The sequence below is a fragment of the Vitis vinifera genome, chromosome 19, assembly GCF_030704535.1.
Source record: "Vitis vinifera cultivar Pinot Noir 40024 chromosome 19, ASM3070453v1".
Classification (NCBI taxonomy): domain Eukaryota; kingdom Viridiplantae; phylum Streptophyta; class Magnoliopsida; order Vitales; family Vitaceae; genus Vitis; species Vitis vinifera.
In genome coordinates, this window is record NC_081823.1 from 11834827 (window position 1) to 11860927 (window position 26101).

Consider the following 26101-nt stretch of genomic DNA (forward strand, 5'->3'; position numbering starts at 1 on the left):
TACAAATACTTTAGCATGGATTGATATCCCTGAAGGATAGCTACTAAATGAATCTAAGATACGCTTGAAGCGTGGTAGACTTGTTGGCTCGAATGATGTAACTTTTGGAAGAGGAGAACACAAGAAAAACTTTGCACTTTAGAAGAGGTCATTAAAATGACTGATCAGTTTAAAATTGATAAGTCTATAGCCCTAAAAGAGGCACAAATAATACAAAAAACCCTTGAAAAGGCACATATTGAACAAGAAGGCCCTAAAAAAGTACATATTGAACAAGAAGCCCTTAAAGAGGCACATATTGAACAATGAACCCCTAAAAAGGCACATATTGAACAAGAAGCCCTTGAAGAGGCACATATTGAACAAGAAGCCCTTAAAGAGGCACAGGTACCTGAAAATTGAGAGATCTTATTAAGTTATGTACACATAGGAGAAAAATGGGATCTAAATAATATTGCTATTAATAATATTTTTGCTTTCCAAGTGGCTCTTGATATCATAAGAAATGATGAAGATCCCGAACCACAAAATGTGGAAGAAATGCCGACATAGAAATGATTGGCCAAAATGGAAAGAAGTTATGCAAACAGAGTCAAACTTATTAACAAAACAAGAAGTTTTTTGACTTGTACTCCAAACACCTGAAGATGTAAAGCCTGTTAGGTAAAAATGGGTATTTGTATGAAATTATAATGAGAATAATGAGATCATAAGATATAAAGTGTAATTAGTAGCACAAGTTTTCTTTCAAAGACCAGGTATTGACTATAAGGAAACATACTCTCCCATCATAAACACAATCACATTTCATTTCATAAATAGTTTGGTAGTCTCATAAGGATTAGATATGCATCTCATGGATGTTATTACAACATATTTATATGGATCCATAGATAATGATATATACATGAAAATCCTTGAAGGATTTAAATTGCCTGAAACAAATAGTACAAAGACTTGTAATATTTACTCAATCAAGTTACAACGATCCTTATATGGATTAAAGAAATATGGATGCATGGGGTACAATTGCATTAGCAAATATTTGCTAAAATAAGGGTATGTGAATAGCACCATATGTCCATGCATCTTTATTAAGAAATTAGAAACTGGATTTGCAATTATTTCACTGTATGTTAATGCCTTAAATCTTGTTGGAACTCCTGAAGAGCTCATAAGAACAAAAAATTACTTAAAAAAGGAATTTGAGATGAAGAATCTAAACAAAATTTTCTATTAGTCTGCAAATCGAGCATGTTCCAAATGGAGTTTTAGTACATCAATCAACATACATTAAGAAAAATTTGAAGCATTTTTATATGAATAAAGTGCATCCTTTAAGTTCTCTAAAAGTTGACTGATCACTTGATGTGAAAAAAGACCCATTTCAACCTTGCAAAAAATTTGAAGAATTACTTGGTCTTGAAGTACCATATCTTAGTGATATTGGTGCACTTATATATCTTACCAAATTTACATGTCTAGACATTGCTTTTTCTATCAATTTATTATCAAGATACATTTCTACTCCAACTCGAAGACATTGAAATGGTATCAAACATATATTGCGTTATCTTTGCAGAACTACTGATGTGAGTCTATTTTACTCAAGGGAATCAAAAAAAATTTGCTTGGATATATAAATGCAGGATACTTTTCAGATCCACATAAAGGTAGGTCACAAATAGGGTAGATGTTTAATTGCAATGGTACTACTGATTACTACTCAAAAAGTGCTATTTGATAGCTTATAATTAATCCTTTTAAACACTTTTGAGTAGTAGTTTTCGCCTTTTAACTCAATTGGCATGTTAAGGACCCTTGAAAGCAATTTTAATCACTTTGTGTAAGTTTTGGTGTTGTTGTTAGTAATTTGATCACCAAAGCAATCCAATATTGAGGAGAGTTATGTGGAATCTAGGACAAAGCTTGGAAGTCCTTTGCCAAGAGTAAATCCGGAATGCAAGGAGAAGAAGTAAAGAGAATCTGCCATGAAGCATATTCTTGATGACAGTCGTGGTAGCCACTTTTGGAGCACTTTCTGAAGTCCAATTGATGCATGCTATATACCATTTCAAAGCTTAGGAAGTTAAAAATCCAATGCTTCAAACGGTACACAATTCGGAGTTGAAACGAAGAAGTTACAGCCATTGCAAGCAGATCACTCCAAGCTGAAAGAAGCATTTTGCAAAGTGTTGCGAAATCACCCTTTTGTTGCGAAGTGATTTCGCAGCCTTTTTGTACAGTATGGTGTATTTCCTCCTGAAGTTGCCCAATATATGCCGCAAGCTAGAAGCTGGGAACCTCAAGATGGAAGCCAACTTCGCAGCCCTGCGAGAATAGCCTTTTGCTGCGAAGTGATTTCGCAGCCCTTCTTGAGTGTCTGCGAAATCTCACAGACACCATTTTCTCTTGCGAAATGGTCCCTGGAGCATCCTGATATTTGCTACCGACATTGGGAGATATTTTACATCAGATTTTTGTTGTCTAAATCCCAAAATACTCCTTGTAAGCCACCAATTACAAGATTCCTTAGCTTTTAAGTTAGTCAAAAGAGAAAATATCTATGTAATAATTAGTTTTATATTATGTTCATATAAATACCTCTCGGGAGCCTATTCTCAGAGAGGAGGACCCTTTGTAAAGTTTTGAAAAGCAAGTAAAGTTCAGGCCTTTGTTTTGCCTTACCTTCTCACTTTGTATTATTTATTTCTTACTAAGTTATGCACTCTTTGAGGAATTTTCCCCAGAGAATGAGTAACTAAACCTCTAGTTCCTTGGAGCTAAGGTTGCCGGGGAAGGTTCCAAGTGCAAGAATGCAAAGCTTTGTGGTTTCAGCCATCAATGAAGAGGAAGTGAAATCCTTTAGTGATTTCTATGTTTTTAGTTAACTTAAAACACCTTAGAGTCACCTGGGCCAACACTTGGTAAGGCAAGTGATTTCCAACCATGGAGATGCACTAGTTTACCCCTTGTGAGCCTCTGGGAGGTGACTTTAAGGTAGGATTTTCTGGAATTGCCAACACTTGGTAAGCTTTTGGACTCCAAGGAGACATCCATTAGTTATCTCTTGCGAGCTTGAGAAGGGAAGTCCAAGGTTAAAGATCACCTTGAATGGTTAAGGCTTAGTGAGAGGTTTGAACCATTGCAAGTTGCATCAGTGAGAGAATTAAAGCTGAAATCTAATTGAAGGATGTATCTGTACAACACCGGTTAGAGAATTAACTATATGTTGAATCTCTAAAACGAGGAAATGAACCATCTGACCGGAGCCATGTCTTTTGCATGAGGAACCACCCCAGTGAACCTGACCCTCCAAGGAATGTTTTTCTTCCTAAGTTATTCCCATTACTTGTTTTGTTAGTTAGTTTAAATCTAAATCTTTACCAATTAAAGTTTGTGTTTTAGTTCTTAAGCTAACCTTGAAATGAAACACTACCAATTCACTTTGAATTGATATCATTGATAATTTGGAAACCCTTCCCAGTGAACGATCCTAGAGCCGCTATACTATAGTAGCTTTTTCTTTGCTACCCTAGTATATGGTGTAATAGGTTATAAATTTTGTTGATTACTCCCTCATCCAAGGAGCACCAGCTGGACACGAATCAGCTGAGACACCAATTAGGCATGAATCAACTATTATTTCATGTAGATCTATCAAACAAACAATGATGACCACATTATCAAATCATTCAGAAATACTTGCAATTCATTAAGCAAGTCGTGAATGTATATGACTAAGATCTATGATCCAATATATTCGAGAATCATGTAGACTCTCCTCTATCAAAAGTGACCCGACAATATTATTTGAAGATAATGTTGCATGCATTGAACAAATAACAAGGGGTTATATTAAAGGAGATAGAACTAAACACATTTCATCAAAATTCTTTTATACATATGAACACTAGAAGAGTGGTGAAATTGATGTGCAACAAATACACTCAAGTGATAATCTAGCAAATTTATTCACAAAGTCATTGCCAACCTCAACATTCAAGAAGTTAATACACAAGATTGGAATGCGTCAACTCAAGGATATTGACATGAGGGGGAGTATGCTTGTAAAAGGGTATTAGTGTATTGTACTTTTTTTCCCTTCATCCAAGTTTTGTCCCATTGGGTTTTACTAGCAAGGTTTTTAATGAGACAGTCGTAACATATCAAGAGCAACTTAAAGAATTATCAGAGTATTATGGTGGACATCCAAGGAAGAGTATTATAAATGAAGTAATGAATACCACCACATTTATTATATTAAATGTTCATTAATATTATTTATGACTTCCATTAATATTCATTAATGGAAGCCATTTGGAAAGCCTATAAAAAGGCTTCCCATCTCCTGTAAGATGCATCCCAAGGAAATATAGAAATTTTCTTTTATTCTCTATGTCTTTCATTCTTTCAACTCTGTTAATTCTCTTTTTTGATTCCTTCCTCCCCATTATATATTATTATCAAAATAATATATAGTTGTTCTCCATTTTTATTTGCATTGCATTTATCCTCGATTTACAACACTTATTTTGTTCTTTTCTCTATTTTATTTTATTTTTTTCTCTTCTAGTTATTATAATTATAATTATTATTATTATTATTATTTTATAAACATAATATAACCCATCAAATAATAATAATAATAATAGCAATAATAACACATATATAAATAATATAATAATTAATTTAAAATTTATGTTTCATTAGTTATTATTATTGTTATTATTATTTCAATTTTTTTTTAAATATTATATATAACTTATACAATAATAATGATAAAATAATTTTACGAATACTGTTTCATTCATGTATTAAAGACAAAGTTTTCTTATAAAAACTTTTATAAATTTTCAAATGTTTTTTACAATATGATTATTAAGAAAATATTACAATAAAAAATTATTATTGATAATTATGAAAAAAAGAAAATTAAAGCATGTGTTATCGTAATTTTAGTGTATTTATATTATAATTTCAATGCATAACCATGACACATACATTTTGCAACGAACTTAATAGTGTTAGAAGCATTGTCGTATCCTACTATATTGATTTCTATATTAGTAAGGCATCCCAATGAATTAGCATCATATACTAGATGCATTCTTATTAGCAATAATTCTTATAATGAAACTCATACACCTTATAAAAAAAATGTCTTATAAGGTTAATTTACAGTAGATGAAATGTTAAAAAAATATATAAAATATATGACAACCATTCATCAATGCTTGTTTAAAAGGAAAATTTTAAAATAAAGTTAGGTTATGCAGTAATGTATAAGACATTTAAAGTATTCATGTTGTAAGATCAATATATTTTTGTCGTATGTATATGTTGCCTTTTATATTAATACATAATATCAGTGTACTATCATTATACATTTAATGAATCATTATTATGTATGATTTTTATAATAAAGCCTATAAGTTTTAGGAATTAGATGGAAAAAAGATTATATCCTAAGATTGGTTTATAATCAATGACATTATAATAATAAAAATATGAATAATATAAAACTAATATCATAAATAATAATATTAATAATATGTTAACAATGATGATAATAATAAATGTATAATTATAATTTTTTTAATAAATAATATAGTTAGTCTTAACATATAGTAAATAAAGCACAAAAGGTAGAAAAGAAAAGTAGAAAAGTAAAGTTATATGGGAGTAGAAGGAAAAGACAAAATGATGTAATTGGGATTATGGAATGATCAAATTATCAAACTATAACTTGTGGATTTGAGAAGACTTTGAGACTTGGTGACCCTTAAGGGAGCTTATCACCACTTTGAGCTGGGTGACCATTTTTTTAAAAAAAATTGAAAATAAATCCCATGAAAAAATTTGTTTATAAAGAATAATAATAATTTTGTATTTTTTTTATACAAACTAGATATTTAATTTATTAGAATAATTTTGATGGTAATGACAAACAAAATAACTCTATAAATAGGTGAAATAATTCATTTTCTCAATTTTATATGCAAAATTATTTTAAAACGAAAGGGATAATACATTATTTTTGTTCATCAATCCACATTTTGACTTTCATTTTAAAACCCATCTATAAAAATCTCTCTTTATATATATCTGCCTAGATTGCCTAATCATCTATTCATTCATCGTCTATAACTTCTTGCCTGATTATCAATTTAGATGTTCATATTTGCATATATTTATTCATTCCACCATGTATTTTGTTGGCGTATTTGTAATGTATACAATTTTGATGAAATGTTTGATTATTTGAAAACCGAATTTCCCCTTACCCAGTAATAAAAAGCGAGTATAAGTCTGACCAAGAGGGGTGTTCTTGGCCTTGGCCGGTGGCCTTCCTGATAAGTCACCTTAGCCGTAGACTATATTTAGATTTTGCAATTAGTACCTTTCTTTTCCTTCTAGGAATGACTATCATCTTGACCAATCTAGCCATGTACCAAAAAGTCAATTTTGCCAAGTTTAAAAAGTTTGCTTTAAGCCTGTTCATCATAGTTGACAGAAGTTGGAATTACAATGAAATATCTAGGAGAAAATGTCCGCAGGAGCAGAGAGAGAGAGTGAAGGCAATACATTCAGTCATGAATTTGATGCAAATCCCAAAGTACATAATTGTGTCGAATACTCTCACCATGATTGTCGATCTCTCGGATCAGACGATTACTATGTTTGCCAAAAATGCCTGGGCCGTATGTGGAATAAATCAATTTCACAAGGAGGGGAAACTGCCAAATTCCGTACAAGGTCACTGGCAAACAGGTTAATGCAGCCAAGGTAATAAGAATCCAAGCCTTCTTTTCACCAAAGTGAAGATAGATTGCGCTACTGTAGGCTATCATCATGAATGTTACGGAGAGGAATAGAGTAACAAGGCCAAATATCAACCTCCTGGGAAGGACAAAAAGAAAATCATCTTCAGCATATCGTGCCGTGAGAATGGATAGGAATATCAGCACCGAAGCAATGGATAGGAAGAGGGAAAGAGCATCCGAAACTGCAAAAAATTTGAAGGTATATTCTTCGGAGAAATTTGGTATGCCAGTATCATCATGGTTGCCACCCGGGATGGAAATTGCTGCTGCAAACACTACAGTAGCAATAAGCGCTGCTGCCAATGTGTAAGATTTTGCTGTGCCTTTCATCCATTTCTCTCCTTCTTTTATCAACTCTTTATGTTCCTTTATAAATACCATTTTTGGTGTCTCTTGTTCATCGTTCTCAAATTCCCTGAAGGCTTCCGGTGCATATTTTTCGATTTCCTGTGTAAAAATCAAAATGTTTCTAAGACACAGAAAAAGAGTGGACATGTATAAGAAAATTAATTCCCCTTCAAAACAAAAATTATTACCTGAAACCAATGTAACTCACGTTGCATTTGTAGAGCTGCACCAGAAACGAGACTGAGCCGGTGTGGAGGGGCCAATTTTCCAGCCAAATGCAAGATATTGTTATTTGAATCACCTCTGATTCGTATTATAAATTGTCTATGCATACCGATTTCGCAGATGAGGTTGAAAATCTTTTCATAACGATTTAATATTGCCAATTTGAATACTTCCTCATCCAGATACTGAAGTGCAGAAGGATATAACTTTAGAATGTTTTCCAGAATTTCGGGAATTCCATATTTTGCCCCATTAATGAATGATTGGCTGAATATTTCCTTTGCTCTTGGTACTTCCAAATCTTCAACTTTAGTACATAGGTGGTTAAGCAATTGAAGAGTCTGAGAATGCATTGTTTTTGTTTCTTGGATTTGCTTGATGGGTGGTACTGCAATTAAACTTATATTAAGGACAACATATCATTGCATTCAAGACTTTTGCATGCTTTAGTGGAAGTTTTGTTGTGTCCCTTACCTAACCGTCCAACCAGTTCACAGAATATTGCATTCGCCTTTTGGCAAGCTGTGTGCAGGATAAAATTGAAGCAGTTCAGATGCAAAAGCAGGAATAACAGAAAAAAAAAAAAGAAAAAAAAAGAAAGAAACAATCCTGAACAAAGTACCAATTAAACACTAATCTAAATTAAAGTGATTGTGAGTAGTAGTTGCCAACTCATATTGGTTGGTGTAGAGTTTGTGTTTTCTGGCTATCATTAAGTTAATTAAATATACGATGCCAGTTTGCTTGAATAAATTAAGTTTCAAGATTCACACCCTTGAATTACTTATGGCCAATCTGATATTCATCTTCACATGTACATGAATTTGGGGTTTGTTATGGAAAAATGAGAATAGGCAACAAGAAAAATAAGAACACATAGATTTATGCGAAAAATCCTAGATGGGAAAAACCACGGGCAGAGGAGAAAGATAATCCATTATGTCAAAAATTGGTACAAAAAGGGGAGTGTATCAAGTGGCTACTATATATATCCTTGAAAACCTATACACCATTAAAAATATATACATATATGGGAGAGAAAAAAATAAATAAAGCAGGAAAATCCATAATTTTTCTTCACCATATATGTTACACCGCAAACTTTTTGGGTTGGACCAAAAAAGGAAATCGGGTCACCAAGCTCTAACAATCTCCACCTTGACATAAATTCTAATGTAAGGAATGAAAAAACAAACTCCAATCTTCAACCAAAACTCTTCACCTCTTCCACAAACCCTAAAGGGCAACTCAATAACGAATACTAACCAAGTCCAAGCAATGCTCAAACTTTGCTATAGAGAGTGTCTTGGTTATCATATCAACAGGATTATCATGGTTGCTAACTTTGCCCATAACAAAGCAATGATATCACGCACAAAATGATACCTCACATCAATGTGCTTTGTCCTATCATTAAACATTCGATCTTTTGTGAGGAAAATAGCACTCTAACTATGACAAAAAACTGTGGTAATCTGTAAGTTGTCACTAAGTTCACCAAATAGTTTCCTTTCAAGCCTTTGTAATAGCCATGTACTAAGCCTCTAGTAAACAAAGCAACTGTAATCTACAAAGTAGCTTTCCAACTAATAGCACAACTACCAATAGTAAAAACATACCTTATAAGAGATCTTTTATCAAGGTCACTTGCAAAATCAGAATCGACATACCCAACAGCTCCATCTCTAACTCTCCCAAAATGCAAACAAACATCAGTAAAGCCACACAAGTATCTGAACATCCAGTGAACTACTTTCCAATGTTCTTTACCAGGATTTGTCATGTATCTACTAACTACACTAACTGCATATGATAAATATGAATGTGAACAAACTCTTATACTGCTGTCTAGGTGACTTTTTTAAGCCATAGAGAGAGACTTTTTCAACAAACACACTTAGTCTTTCTTTCCTGAAACTATAAAACCCTTAGGCTACTGCATGTAGATGTCCTCCTTAAGTTCCCCATGTAAGAATGTTGTCTTCACATCCAACTGCTCAAGCCCAAAATCATACATGGTCATAATATCAAGCAAAGCTCGAATCAAACTATGCTTTACATTTGGAGAAAACACATTAGTGAAGTCTATACTCGAAATCTAATCGTAGCCCTTTACAACTAATCTCGCTTTATACCTAGCTTCTTCAACTCTTGGTATTCCTCCTTTCCTCTTCAACACTCATTTGCAATTAAAAATCTTTTTACCCTTATTTAGTCTCACTAAGTCCCATGTGCCATTTTTATGAAGTGACCCCATCTCCTCCTACATGACAATCATCCATCTATTAGAAACATCACAATTAACTGCCTTTGAGTAGGTAGAAGGTTTTGCACTAGAATCAATACCTTTGGCCACATTTAAGGCATAAGCAACCTAATTAGCCTCAATATACCTCTGTGGAGGTTTAATATCTCTTCTAGTCCTATCTTTAGCAATAGATTATTGTGGTGATGGTTGTGGTGGTGAGAGAGCAGCAACACCACTCTTCATCCCTGAACTAGACTAAGATGTAGAATCTAGTATGGATCCTAATTCAATCTAAAACTCCACCTGTGTGCTTGATTTCTGTTGCTTTTTTTTTTTTCATAAGAATCTCTAAAAGATAAGTCACAAAGCATAGCAGTTTCCTAAAAAATATCTTTATTGATTATGACTTTATTTGTTTTTGGACACCATAACTTATATCCTTTAACACTAGACTTGTAGCCAAGGAAGATAGATTTTATAAATCTAGGTTCCAATTTTCCATTATCAACATGAGCATAGGTAGGACATCCAAATATCTTCAAATTTGAGTAATTAGCAGAAGTACTAGACCATACCTCTTATGGAGTCTTTTTGTCAATAGCAGTTGAAGAAGAGCAATTAATGAGAAAACAATCAATAGTGGTAGCTTCAACCCAAAAAGATTTAGGTAAACCAACATTGGAGAGAATACAACATACTTTCTCCATCAAAGTCCTATTCATTTGCTCTACCACACTATTTGATGTAGAGTATGACAAACTGTGTGATGCCTCACAATTCCTTCTAACTTGCGTAGAGCATTTAATTCATCATAACAAAACTCCAAGCCATTATTAGTGCAGAGATGTTTTACCTACTTCTCTATCTACTTCTCAATCATAATCTTCCAGTCCTTGAATGTAGCTAGCACATCACTCTTTTGCTTCAAGAAAAACACCCAAAATTTTCTAGAAAAATCATTAATGATAGTCAACATATAACTATAACCTCCCTTAAAAGGCACCCTAGATGGTCCCTAAAGATCATAATATATATAACCAAGTGTCCCTTTTGTCTTGTGAATGCTTTTTATGGATTTAACTCTCCTCTGCTTCCCAAAAAAGCAATGCTCATAGAACTTCAGTTTACTAATACTTTGCCCATTAAAAATTCCTTTTATACTCAGTTCAACCATCCTATTCTCACTTATATGCCCAAGATGCATATGGCAAAGTCTAATAACATCACCATCTGACAATGAAAGAGTTGCAACAGTTGCATCACCTGTAACTATAAGACCTTGCAAGACATATAATTTGGAAGACCTTTTCTACCCTTTCATCATAACAAGAACACTTTTGCTAACCTTCAAGACTCCACCCTCACCAATTTACTTGTACCTTTTTGAATCAAGAGTACTCAACGAGATAAGATTCCTCTTTAGATCTAGGACGTGTCTCACATCACCAAGTGTCTTAACAAGCATATCAAACTTTTTAATTTTGATCATTCCAATACTAGCTATCTTATAAGATGCATCATTTCTCATCTACATAACACATTTGGACATTGTTTCATATGTTGAAAAATAGTCCCGATTGGGACACATGAAATGTGCAATCGGAATCAAGAATCAAATCTTTGTAAGGTTTGGAGTCGCTATAAAAAAAAACTAGGAGTTTTCCATCACTATACTCATCTTCTACAACACTGGCTTCACCAGATTTTTCTAGTTGTTTTCCCTTCTGATTTACAGCAACTTTCTTATTCTTATTCTGCAATTTATAGCATTCAGATTTGATGTGCCCCTTTTTCTTATAGTATCTATAGGTTTTTTGTCTTTATTACTACATTTCAATATGCCCCTCGCATCACCACCAAAATTCCTCTCCTATATCCTCTCTCAAACAACAAGGTCCTCTACCTGAGCCTTAGATCCAATCACAAGCTACTTCATCTTTTCCTTAGAATATAAAGCATAAAAAACTTTCTCCAGTAAGAGTGTCACGATTATACAAAATAGTATCTCTAAAAGTCGTATATAAAGAGGGCAACAAACATAATAAAATCAACCCTAAATCTTCTTCATCATACTAAACCTCCATGGTCTCTACATCAAAAACAATTTCTTTAGAGACGGTTAAGTGATCTTCTAAATACATACCTTCTGTTATACGATGAGAATACAGTCACTATTTTAGATGTAACTTGCTAGTTAGACTTTTCATCATGCACAAGAAATTTTTTCTTTCAGAATGTCCTATAAAATTTGATTTGACATATGAAGATGAATTTGAGATAGGGCCTTTTGATCATTACGTTGTTTTTTCTCCGGTGTCCACGATGAGGGCATCTTGTCAAACCCTAATAGGATTATACCAAAAAAAGAAATCGAGTTACCAAACTCTAACAAGATTCAATAGGTTTCATATATTTCCCTTAAACCATACACTTGAATTTAAAGGCTATAATCAAGAAACCTAATGAAATTTGGTACAAACTCAATCACTTGACCTCTTTTTAATTAACTAGGAGCATTAGGTGACAAAATATTCACAAAATCTATCAAAACAATGCAAATTGTGTATCCTGCATAATTCTTTGAGTAGTAAAGTAATATCCATTGAAATTTGATCATAGAGCTGATATTAAATCAATTACTTGAACTTAAAGGAAAAAAATGAAGAGAATTTTGTGAGGACAAACTAAAGTTGTGAGGATTAATCAAAATAAAAAGTTGAATTCAACAAATTGGCATTTCTCTAATGGGTGCAATTTGGCAAATTAGTTTAACCTAACTCGAATCTCGATGAAGTTAAGAAAACATTTTTAGTACTCAAGTTAAGATTTGGTTGACTTTCTTAACCAAAAATTAATTTGGGTTGACCTCAATTTTGGGCTTAGTTCAAACCAATGCTTCAAGAATCTAAGCCTAATTAAACTCCATTTAATATTTTATAATATTTATAGAATGTATTACTATATAATAATATCAATTTTTTTTCTAGAATAAGTTCAAGGGAAAAAACATCAAAATATATTAAGCTAACTCTTAAAAATTTGCCTACTCTTTGTGAACACTATTTGGAAGGAAAATTAATAAGGAAGCCTCTTAAGAAAGCCCCAAAGGTATATCGTCCTTTTAGCCAAGGCATTCTAAAGTACAAGGCCTAATGAACATGAGAGCTAAGCATGGTGCCTACTACTTCATCACATTTATAGACAATTATGTCTACAAGTCCAAAGAATTACTCTAGTTTAGATGTTATATGAATATTGTAGAAAACTGAAAAGAAAAAACTATTAAAGCATTAAGGATAAATCATGGACATGAGTATCTATTAAAGATTTTTTAAAATCTCTATGATGAAAAGGAAATCCAAAGACAATCAATAGCTTCAAGGACTCGATAGTAAATTGGTTGAATTGAAAAAAGTAACCATAAACTTTTGGATATGGTTTACTTAAAATGACATAAGCCAACTTTCTAATATCCTTGGGGAGGAAGGGTTACTGTTTTGATTGTAACTTAAAACTTGAATAGAGTACCCTCAAAATCAATTACTTCAAACCCATATAGTTGTGAAAAAAAAGAAGTAAAAAACTAAACCTAACTCACTTGTGATCCTAAGGCTTAGTAGGTTCAATTCATGTAAATTCTCATATATATTGTGCTATAAAGGAAACAAGTAAATTTTCATTAGATATTCTAATAAATCAAAGGTTGTGTGATGCTTAATGTACAACTCACGAGAGTATAATTGAAGTTAAGTCATATGAAGTTAGTTTCTTATAGGATGATATTTCGAGTAGAGGAGCATTAAACAAGAGTCTTAATTTATTTAAGGCAATTAAACCAAAGGAAAATACTGTGATATCCCACATCGAATATAGGAAAAAGTTCTTGACATTATATATGTATGAGCTCCTCTTAATTATTTAGACACATTTTAACATTGTGAGGGCTCTTTAAACCCAAAGCAGATAGAATATATTTACATAGTTGGGAGTGGGTCGTTAAAAATGATATTAGAGTATATTCTCAACCCCAATGTGGGAGTTTGTTTAGCCTCACAACGGATATTTGTTTGTTTGGTCTTGCAATCCTATGAGACATAATAAGTATGTTATGTCTCTCTGGGGGTGATTGTGATATCCCACATTGAATAGGGGAAAAAGTTCTTAGCATTATGTATGGACTCCTCTTAACCATGCAAGTGTGTTTTAAATCTATAAGGACCCTTTAAGCTTAGAGTAAACAATATTTACATGATTAGAGTGAGTTGTTATAGATGTTGAAGATCTTGCTAAGGATATGAGTGACTCGACAATTTTCAAGACTATAATTTTAAGTAGTAGCCTACCACCTACTTATGCCACCAAGTGGGATTTTACCATTACATATTATTCACTAGATTTAGATGTTTGTGTAGAAAACTTGGAACTATCCCATCATTGTCATTGTGGGCATTAGGGTGAAGCTTTCATGTTTGCTTCATAAGATCATGATGTTGGGATAGAGCTTTAAAAAGTATGATATGATGTAACCATAAATGGAGTTCATTAATACTTATATTATGACTTCGATTTTCTATTCCCTATCCTGTTCATGAATTATGTATATTGAGCATTTAAACCTACATCACTTGCATAGTACATGGGTGAATTAGGAGTTGCATAGAAGATCCCAATCATAGGTTCCTTGCAAGTTAATAACTCATTCACCATTGGTTCATGGACCTAGGTAATCCATCTGAGGTTATAGTGCATTATCTCCTAATTAGAGAGATGACTTACCTTGGTCATTAGGATGGGTTTTCCATGATGAGAAACTAGTGTGTTTAGTTATGCTGGGAAACCTAGATCTTTTCATTCCCATAACCCTTGATTGTATAGGTGCATGCAAAATACCCTAGGCCTCTAGATATTATTCAACGTGAGAAAAAATCAATTTTTTAATATTCTAGAACCTAGAGAAAAGTCATTAGAAAACTTTATCTTTGATTTGGACAGTTCTCAAATCAATTTTGCTTAGTGAAGATGAAGCTTAAAGACTCCAGAGGTCTCGTACACCTAAGATCTTTCACCCAATGACTCAATCCACAATCTTGCCACTCCATGGTGTGGGCTTTAAAAGGGTAGAATCCTAGGCTCACTTTCTTTTTCTAAAGATAGAAGATGATTGATCTTAAAAAGCAATGAAAACCCTAATCCTTAAGGGGTATTTATAGGGTTCTCCTACTAGACTTAAGTGACTTGAGCCCACCAAGACTTAGGTCACTTAATCAAGCTCAAAATTGGTCTTAATTGATTAATTAAGCATATAAGGTCATCTAATTAATCAATTAGCCCAATCCAAAGACCTTGTTTATTATCCCTTGTGTAACCTTTCATAATTACCAAAATACCCTTATACATAAGAGTGAACTTAGAGTCAATCCAACCCTCATAAAACTATGCCATAATGGTATATGAGCTTAGAGTAAGGACCAATTGGATAGATAGGAGGACTAACTCCTTCATAATCCAATTTTGGAGTTGATTCAACATTCCACTAAAGAGAATTAATGGAACTCCATTACCCTATATGAATAATAATGAGATGAAGCTTAGATCCGTGACCTACTATCCATTGCATGTAGAGTCCCCATGAACTAATGTCTATAATCTAATAAGGTAGTGTTATCACCTGTCAAGATTTTCTCTTCAATACTTAAGTTATAGATCCCACTTATTATGTGATCAATTGACTTTAGCTTGAAGGAGTATATGTCAAATTTCCATTAAAGGAATTATTATGGCCATAGTCTTCTAGATCACATGTCCTTTGGATCACCCAATAGGACATATTTTCTCAATCTATAAGATATCATGGTGCCTCCATTGAGAATATTTTTTGCCACTAGCCTCCATCAACAGTGATCTAATCCATAAGGATATATGGCCACTTTAGAGTCTCACTCATAAGTCAAAACCTCATGTTGGCTTTGACACTAACTTAATATCCTCTCAAGGTTGAGAGTCCTTACCGTATAGTAGCATGGTGTATCATGACAATTGATAGCCTTATGTCTTGACTCACTATAGGTCGAGTCTAGTGCAAATCATATGCACTAGTGCACTCACCATGGGAAAACCATCCTGGCTATCAAGAGAAGTCATCCCTCTTATTAGGAGGTAGTGCACTACAATCTTAAATGAATTTCCTAAATCCATGAACCAACCATGGACAACTTATCACTTTGTAAGGAACCCATAACTTTGGATCTTCTATGAAACTCTTAATGCACCCAAGTCATGTATAGTGTAAGTGATGTGGGGTGTGTATGTTCAAATAACCAATTAATGCAAATGGGATAATAATAAGAAACCAAGAAGCAAAAATAAATAAATTTATAAAAGAATCTCTATATCTTACATCATGTCATGCTTTCAAGGGCTTAATCCCAATAGGCTACACATTAGATAGGACTTATGGTAAGTCAGACATTAGTTATTAGGTAGTCATGACTTCACCAAACAACTTTGTTGCATGAGCTCTCAACTTTGAGAGAATATTGATCTAGTGCTAAGGTCTTCAATGACTTTGACCTATGAGAGAGACCCTAAAGTGGTCACATATTCTCTATGGATTGGGTTACTATTAATTGGGACGAACAGGTATTCTCAAAATAGGCATCATGATATCTTAAGGGTTTGAGACATTATGTTCCCTTGGGTGATCCTAAGGACATGTGACCATGAAAACTATGGCCACAATAATTCCTTAAGTGAAATTTGACATATGCACTTAGACAGATATAGTATGGCAGTTAATAAAATAATAGGAGGATTTAAGATTAAAGGATTATAAAGGTAGTCTTGAAAGGTTGATAACATTCATCTCGTTAAATTATGGATACCAATTCATAGGAAGCTTGCATGCAATTGTTAGTAGGTCATAGCCTCAAGTCTTCTATCTCGATCTAATATCATAGGATACTAAAGTGTAGTTGACTCTTTATAGTTAGATGTTGAGTCAACTTTAAAATTGGATTTTGAGGGAGCTAGTACTTTTTTATGCATCCCGATGGTTCCCACTTGAACTCATATTCCTTGGTGACATATTATTTGAGGGATAGTTGGGTTCTTTATTCATATGTGTGCATAAGAGAATTTTGGTAAATACAGAAGGTGACACAAGTGATTATACAAGAGGTAAATATAGAAAAAATGATACAACCAAAATGAGAGTGTAAAGTAAAATAATAAACAGAATAATAAAAAACTTCTTATGAGTACTAAGGTTTGCCTCAACTCTCCTCATTCAAACCATTATCATGCCTTTGGATTTGGAATTATACCAAATAAACATTCAAATCACTTTTCTTAATGGAGAAATGAATGAGAAGATCTATGTAGATCAATTGACTTGTTTTATGGCAACTAAATAGAAGGGTAAAGTTAACAACTACGAAGGTCTGTTTATAGCCTAAAATAATCTTCTAAACAATGGTATATTACACTAATTGGTTTATGATGGTCTAAGAACACTACTACATGTTTATTAAATGGAGTAAAGGTATATTCTTTATTTTTATTTTTTTCTATACAAATGACATGTTAGTTAGGGATGACAATGAGATCGTCATTGCCTCTAAAGTGTGGTGGTCATCAAATTTTAAAATGAACAACATGTTTAAAGCAAACTATGTGCTCAAAGTTATGATCCTAAGCAATCAATAAAGTAGAATTTTTCGTTTGTCTTACAAATCATACACAACAAATATTCTTGAAAAAATTCTAGATGTAAAATTGAAAACCTATTAGCACACATATAGAGAGAGTTAAAACCTTAAGCTTTAACATGTGTCTAAGACTTTGGATGAAAAGAAAAAGATCACTCAAGGTTCCTATATATGCTAGCATTGTTAGTTGCTTAAAGTACCCAATGATATGAACATGAACTAATATTTATTACATAATTAGGTTAGTAGGTTCCGGTTAGATCCAAACCTTGCTTACAAGAAAGTAGTGAATTGGATGCTTTCTTACCTCAGAGGCACCATAGGGTGTATAATTGTTATTGAGGATTGAATTTGCACTTGATTGGCTGTAACAATGCTAATTGGGGTAGCATCCTAAATGAACCCAAATCCACATATAATTATAATTTTATATATGCTCCATGATGTTAGCATATATTGGAGAAGTAGAAAACAATCATTTATGACATTGTCTATCATGGAGTTAGGAGTACATTACTTATCGTTTAGGAAAGTGACTAGTTTACAATGTTCTTACATATGTTTTATAATGTTTCATGTGCTTTTGAGCATACTACTATTTATTGTGATAGCAAGGAAGCTTTAGCCTATGCCAAAGAGCCCCAACTATCATAGTTGAACCAAACACATCAATCTTAAATATTAGTTGTTATAAGACATGGTTGCATAGGAACATATTTCTACACGTTTCATGGTTACAGACTGAACCCCCCATCCCTCCATTGACTAAGTTAATACGTAAATATGTTTATTAGGGTCAGGTTGAGAACATTGGATTATGTAGATCATGATTACATAGGAGTTAAGTTGAGAGCATTGGATCATGTAGATTATGATTCCATATTGTATATTTCAATTAACCATTATACCTAGGATTTATTCATTGTTCAATCTTGTTTGATGGTGGCATGTTATTTGCTTTACTTTATTGGCATGCACTTTCATTACTTTGCACAGTGAGCAAAGTTGAAACATAATGAGTCTGAACCACTTAGATAGTGTGCTAGGTCATTGATCCTTGTTGTGTCCAATATGACTTATATGTTAGTAGTGAAAGAGACCAAGTATAAATAGTCCTATAGTCCATACTTTACTTGTAATGGAGTTAATTGCCAAATGACATTAATGTAGTGCTTGATTTAGCAAGCATATGCAAAACTTAAGTTCTTTGCTTGATGCAACTGAACTAAGATTTGTATGATATAGAAGAACTAAGGTACACTCATAATGAAGATCTCCATGGTAGCATGCATTTTCATACTATATCTTCTTGGCAATCAAATAAGAATGAATGAATAGATTCCTCCTTCCTTGTCATGTGTATTAATCTTATATAGGTCATTATATAGTATAACTTTTATGCTCTTGCAATTTTCATTCATAAGTTATAAGTATGGTGTATTTTGAAATATTTTTCTAAAGGGATTAATGATGCTTAATTCAATGTGAATAAATGTGTTTAAGGTATAACAAGAAACCTTTTGGGATGAATTATACAAGTTGAGATGAAATTTATTTTAATACTCCACCTTTCTTATCAATGTGTTCCATAGTTGTACAATCCATTAGTCAATATGAACATGGATGATAATGATATAGTTGAGAGATGCATGACATTGTTTTGCCTAGTATGCATGAGTGGGAGACAATGGAGTTTCTATTTCATGAGATACTCTCAGTAGGACTTTATCAACTAAGAGCTTGAGAGTAAGTTGCATACTTATCAGTTAAGATTCCTCTTGTGAGAGGAGGTTCACATTCAGATTTGGGGAGAATCTATAAGAGTTGTTCATGTTTTGCAATTCCAATTCTAGTCCTTTCCCATGTTTTCAATTTAGATTGTCGCAATTGTTAAATATTTTTACTTTAGTCTTTAGCAATTATAATTTTTTAAAGCTTGCTATTTAGGTTTAGATTTACTAGATGCTTATTAGATATCTTAATTCTTGTTGTATTCTCCTTGGTTAATAATCTTTGATTGTGGAGTTCAAAGCTTTTTACCAAAATAGGGATAACGGTTTTCAATGTTAGGGAAAGCATTTAATAAAATTAATTCTTGAATAAGTTGGCATGCTAAATCTTTCAATTGAACCTAATAAGTTTACATACTAAATCTCTCATTTTCAACCTTGGTTGTTTCCACTCTTTGCAATTTAATTAGGTTTTCTTTATATATATGTGTGTGTGTGTGTGTGTATATATATATATATAGATAGATAATTTATTTTGTGTACCTATATAACTAAGTTTTTGAGTAATTATGAGTTGTATTGTTACATTTAGTAGAATTTGACAAACTAAATAAATGAAGTGCTTACCTTTGAAAAATTGAGTCCAATAGCACATTTGTGTGGATAGGTCACATCTACCAACTTGATTCTCCATGCTTCCTCTATTAGGTTGACTAAGAAAATAGTTTAATTTCACAGGAGCACCTTAAGGACAAAAATATCAAGAAAAGTGAAGGAAAATTATGCTTCATCTAATATGACTATAGGACTTAAATGGAAAAAAACATAATAATATAATAGTTATTATAATGAATATAATAAAAATAAAATTTTTCATGATCTTCCCAATACTCATAAAGCCCCTTTCAATGAAACTTTGTAAGCTCTACTAACACAAAATAATAGTCTGTATAGTAAAAGCTCAATAAATGAGTGCTTGATAAATTAATAACCTTATTTGAATAACAGAACCTTCTGGTCTTAACTCAGGCTAGTGTACTAAATTATATATATATATTAAAAAGAAATTCATAATACAATATTAGGTAACTTTTTATAACTTTTATTTTTCTAAATTCACTTGTTTTGGAATCATCACATATTTAAAATATCTTTATCTTTTACAACATTAAGTTTTGATGTCATACCTATTTTTTTAGGAGTCTTTCTATCTTTTACAATCAATAACGATCCTTTTTTTTTAGTCTCTTAGGTTTCTATGTATTATCTTTTTACCATATGAATTATTTTTAAATTTATAAGTCATACATGTACCAATATTGTATACTAATAACATAATACTCTTTATAAATTAATGAATATTCATTTATCGATAAATCTAAGATAATAATTTTTCTTGGTCCCAATAACATTATTTTATAAGATTTTACCCTATATACTTCCTTCATTGTAGGAATTTCTTTAGATTAATATTTTTAAGTAATAGTTGTACTTAAAAAAATATATATAATGGAAGTTAAGAGAATTTTGAAGTTATAAATTAGTGTTTTATATCATTTGTTTGTCTATGAATGCTAAAACCATTGTCAAATAAAAAGAGTAAATAAAGTAATTAGTTAAAAATTAAATAAGTGACTTAAAATTACTACTTTGGTACATGTTTGTTTGAGGTATAGTAGATCGTAAGAAATAAAATCCTCTAGTTATGTTTATTTGATAGAATAAAAAAGTGAGTGTGTGGTTGCTCTACAAGAGAAGACCACACATTAGTCAAAGAAAAAGTAACCAGAAAGCTTGCACAAGTGTTGAATGATCAATCTCTCACCTAAGTGCACTAATGAGAAATAAATGTTGAATTAAACCATAGTCATGCACTCGTGCCAAGGCTCATGCCTCCATATGGGAAAACCTTAATTGCTCCAAAGTTTAAAAGTGGCCACATCCTCTATGCCAGGTAAGTATTCCAAAAATCAAGAAAGTTAACCTTTGAGTTGATGCTTATTTATCTAGCAGTTTCCTCATCCTTCTTACTAACTTGACCTTCAAAGGCTTTATGACCATAAGGAGCCTAGAGTGCTCACTTTTAGGTTCCTTATGATTGTAGGGTCCTAATGATCCATTGAAGTAAGAATGTGAACTAGGAGTTGGAAAAATGGTGTCATCTATGGGAATGCATTAAAAGCCTTGAAGCCATGTTTAAACCCATAGTGGCGGTTGGGCAATAGAAGAACCTCATGCAATGGACTCTTGGTAGGAAAAGGTAATCATGACAAATATGAGGTGGAGAAAGGAGTGAGAGCAAACCTTTCAACATATGGAGGAGCTTACTAAAATAAGCAACTAACTCACTCAAGAGAATGTTGCCTTTAGGGTAAGGGTGTAAGAGTACCAGTGTGATCTTAATCAACAGCTCTCATTGGTTTGCACCAATAAGATTCAAGTCAGTGAATAATAGTTATCAAAGCAATTAGACCGACATATAGATTAAATTAGGGAAGGAGGGTGGAGGGGACCTTAATCATACTAACTTACCAAAGGCCTCAATGCCTTAGGGCTTCTTGCCACCATAGCTACCATTAGATGTATAACCTTGGTGAATAAGGAGATTAAGCCTAGGGCCCTTCAGGAGAAGGTTGCCACATGAGGATTTTCCCTTCCAAATTCAATTTCTTTCAATGGAACTTAAGACCCCCTAGACTACTCATGCATTTCTAGCATATAATGATCCCAAAAAAGGGAAATGATAGACTTTTATTCAAGATCTTCCTCTCCAGCCTCCAAGGACTAACTTTCTATTGGCTTTATCAACTTCTGTTATGGTTTATTCCTGATATGGAAACCTTAAGGTGATGTTTGCCTCCTAGTACATGAACTTAACAAGATAGAAGAAAAGCCTTGACCAACCCAAGGTGGTTATAGCTACCATCCATGAGGGATCATTCACTAGATTTGAGTAACTAGGTAGGGTATCAGGATATTATAGAAGCAAATGGTGATTCAAGTAAAAGTCCACACAACCTTCTATGAAGTAACTACCACTTGCCTATATGCCATATGCATCTTTAACAAAGACTTAAGAGGACTCCAAGCCCTGCACAAGATTTATTGGTTATTAGTTTAAGGATTATTGACTAAGACATGCATCTATTCTTAGTTGACCTAAGGAGTTTAGCTAACTTACTAAATATATTAGCCCATATACAAACAAATGAATATGGATAAAGGAAAACTAGTGTCGACTCTAGGGTAATTGGTAGGACTAGATAAAGTCTTGCGTGGGTTAACTAGGGAAGTCACTCTAATAGTTTTAGTTGGTTGCTGCCATATAATGACACAATTCTTTGTTATGGATATCATTTTCCCTATAATACCATTATGGGATGACCTTGGATATACAACCTAAAAGGCATACTCTTCACCTACCATCACATCATTAAATTCGTAACACTATAAGGAATATGAGAAGTATATTAGGACTAGGTGGTAGCATGAGTGATACACCATAGCCCTTAAAGCGGTTAGGAAGTGCATCAATCGGGACCCATAAGAAGTTCATAAATCATAAATCTAATAACAATTAACAGATGACCCTAAAAGGCAGTTAGAGAACCTAGGGAGTCATTACTTTAAAGGCCCTAAACCCAGGAAGTTCCTCTTGGCTCATGCAAAAAATGATGTCTTAAGATGGTTACTGGAAAAGAACCCATCTTCGCTTGGAAACAGTAGGACATGGTGGGTATCAACCCCCAAGTTGCATATCACTAACTCAACATAAACCTAGGTGGTTAGCTCCTTAAAGACACTAGATTGTGAAAGAAAAGGTATCCAGTTTCTTAGATACTAGATTTATAAGAGAGGTAATTTGTCCTAGTTGGTTAGTGAATAAAAATCATCATACCTAAGAAGACGGGAAAGTGGAAGGTATGCCTAGACTATACCAATTTAAATAAGGATTTCCTTAAGGATAGCTATTCCTCACCTTGAATAGATTAGTTAGTCGATGCCACCTTTGATTATAAGTTGATTATGTTCATGGATGTGTATTCCAAGTAGAACCAAATAAGCAAGCAACAAAGAAAAAATAGCCTTTATTATCGGATTAGTAACATATTGCTATCAAACCATGCTCTTTGGCCCAAAAAAATTAAGGCTACCTACAAATGTTCGATCATCTAGGTCTTTTAACTATAAATAGAAGTCAACATGAAAGTCCACATTAATAACATGTTAGTAACATATAAGAAAAGGAACAAGTACTTGATTGACTTCCTAAGAACATTTCAAACTCTTTGAAAGTACTAAATGAAACTAAATCAATGAAGTACACCTTTAATGTAGGGTGTGGAAAGTTCCTTAAGTGCTTGGTTACATACAAATGAATAGAAATTAACCTAGACCAAATAAAAGCAACTTTGGAGATATCAATGACTAAAATTGTTAGAGAAGTCCAAGAGCTCACTAACAAGATTGGTGCTTGAAATAGATTCATATATTGGATAATGAATAAATGTCATCCTTTCTTCGACATCAGCAAGAATGGAAAATGGACTAAAGGAACCAAAAAGTGCAAATAAGCTTGCGAATGACTAAAGCATTACATGATGCTACCCCCCATTTTGGATAAACCTTCGGATAAGAAGGTCTTATAAGGTCTTATAAGGTCTCATTAGCAACTATAAGTGGAATATTTGCTCAAAAAGAAGGAAAAGAGGAGCAACCAATGTACTATGTCTAAAAAGCCCTCTTAGGTGTGGAAACGTGAGAGTATATATAAATATTGAAAAGTTGGTGCTTACCTTTTAGATCACCACACTAAAACTTCAATGTTATTTCCAAGTGCATGTTATTAAGGTAAGGACCAAGTGATGAAAACTCAAACTTAACACTTTAATGGCTCTAAAGAGCCTACTTTGGTGTTTTGAGGCACTAAAAAATTAACCCAATGTTTTGTTTTGTTGATAATACCTTAGAATATTATGTTTGATGCATTCTATGAGCATTCTACAGGCTTTAAGGTGTTTTTGGTGCAATAGAACCTTGTTGGGAACTCATGGAGACAAAAATGCCTAAGTAGGAAGGAAACACATATTGCACACCTAAAAAGTGTGCAAGACTCAATCATGCACTTTGTTTTTAGCGTAGAGCCACATAGTGATGGGAAAATCCTAGATCTCTTTGTTTCCTAAGCTCGGATTAGGTTAGAAACATACAAAACTATCCTAGGCTTTTCTAAATCCTATGCATAGTAGAAAATTTGCATTTTTAAACTTTATACGGATTTAGAATATGCTAATGAAAAATGTACCTGAGATTTGAATGTTCTTGAATCGATTCTACGCAAAGAAGATGAAGAATGGAGTCCCAAGAACTCTTGTAAACCCCGAGCCTTTCGCCTTATAACTTGAACCTTAATCTTGACACACTTTTGGTAGGGATAGAAGGAAGGGTAGAGGCTATGATTCTCTTTCTAGAGATGGAAGAAGCCTTTCTAGAAAAAGTTATGGAAACCCTAAGCCCTAAGGGGCTATTTATAAGGTTTTCCCACTAGGCTTAAGTGATTTGAGCCCACTATAGGCTTGGGTCACTTAATCTTAACCCAAAACAGGTTCTAATTGATTCATCAACCCAATAGGGCCTACTAATTAATTAATTAACCCAATCTAGAGACCTTGTTCACTTACCACGATGCAATCTTGCGTAATTACCAAAACTCCCTTATGCACAAAAGTGAACCTATAGCTAATTCGACCCTCATAACCCATGCCAATAAGGTATATGATCTTAGAGCAAGGACCATTGGGACCCATAAGAGTACTAGCTCCCTCAAAATCCAATTTTGAAGTTGATTCAACATCTTACTACAAAAAAAAATCAACTAAACTATAATATCCTATGTAAATAACAACAAGACACCATGTGTTAATGTCCGTGACCTACTATCCATTGCGTTTAGTCTTCCCATGAACTGGCGACCATAGTCCAACAAGGTGAAAACTATCATCCTTTCAAAACTACCTCTACTATCCTTGAGTTATAGATCCTCTTATTTTGTGTTCAATTGACATGTATTACCTCTTAAAGAGTCTATGTCAACTTCCACTTAAGGAACTACTATGGCTATAGTTTCCATGAACACACTTCCTTAGGATCACCCAAAAGGACACTCTATCTCAATACTAAGAGATATCATGGTGCTTTTATCAAGAATTCATATTGCTAATAGCTTTCATCAATAGTGACCCAATCTATAGGAAATATATGATCAGCTTATGATCTCACTGGTAGGTTAAATCTACTACTAACTTTAGAACAAACTTAATATCCTCTCAAGGTTGAGAGACAACACAATGAAGTAGTTTAGTGAAGTCATGACTACTTGATAGCCTTAAGTCATGACTCATTGCAGGTCTTGTCTAATGTGTAACCACACACACTAATGCACACACCATGGGAAACCCATCCCGATAGTTAGAACAAGTCATCCATCTAATTAGGAGGTGATGCCTTACAACCTTTAATGGGTTGCCTAGACTCACGAATTGGCTATGAATAAGTCATCTATTTGCAAGGAACTGTGATTAATTTAGATCTTCCTTGTAACTCCTAATGCACCTAAGTCATGTATAATGCAAAAGATGTAGGTTAGAGTGCTTACAAGGTATAATGCATGGAAATAGGATATATAAAAGTGAACTAGAACTTTATTAAACAAATAATAAAATCCTAGAGTTTATTACATCATGTCATGCTTTTGAGGACTTTATCCTAACATATAATGCACCTCCCATGTATGTATTGAAGACCAAACACATAAGAGCTCTCTAATGTATTGGACCAAATTTTGCATCCTACTCAAGCAACTCAATCTATAAACCTCTTAAGTGCTCTAAGCCAAAATGTTGTGCACCCCTTTGCTTAAGTCAGCAGGATGTGTAGTAGTACACCCCCTTGATGTCATCTAAATTACAAACCATTCTTACCTCTACAATAGCTATGTCCTCCCAAAGTAGCATGTTA

The 26101-nt window shown here is 33.2% G+C and overlaps 1 protein-coding gene across 2 annotated transcripts; it reads right to left on the reverse strand.

Annotated features, from left to right (window-relative positions):
- Positions 1-6452: 6452 nt before the first annotated feature.
- Positions 6453-19819, reverse strand: LOC104877647 (uncharacterized). 2 transcript variants are annotated; one of them, XM_019216952.2, is made up of 4 exons: positions 19712-19819; positions 7875-7922; positions 7364-7788; positions 6453-7274 (listed from the first exon to the last, which is right to left on the reverse strand). In XM_019216952.2, the coding sequence occupies exons 1-4, from the start codon at positions 19776-19778 to the stop codon at positions 6591-6593; spliced, it is 1224 nt and encodes a 407-aa protein (XP_019072497.2). In that variant the 5' UTR covers positions 19779-19819; the 3' UTR covers positions 6453-6590. The 2 variants fall into 2 exon arrangements, with proteins under 2 accessions (XP_019072497.2, XP_059591337.1); XM_059735354.1 differs by lacking the exon at positions 19712-19819 and adding an exon at positions 9020-9502 and having other exon boundaries at positions 6477-7274.
- Between the last annotated feature and the right edge of the window lie 6282 nt (positions 19820-26101).

Excerpts from the sequence above, each read along its gene's own strand:
- LOC104877647 (XM_019216952.2), bottom strand. The coding sequence starts at position 19,778 with ATGGAGAATCAAGTTGGTAGATGTGACCTATCCACACAAATGTGCTAT. Across the intron at positions 7,923-19,711 it reads TTGGACTCAATTTTTCAAAG|CTTGCCAAAAGGCGAATGCA; the intron begins GTAAGCACTTCA and ends TCCTGCACACAG. Across the intron at positions 7,789-7,874 it reads TGAACTGGTTGGACGGTTAG|TACCACCCATCAAGCAAATC; the intron begins GTAAGGGACACA and ends GTTTAATTGCAG.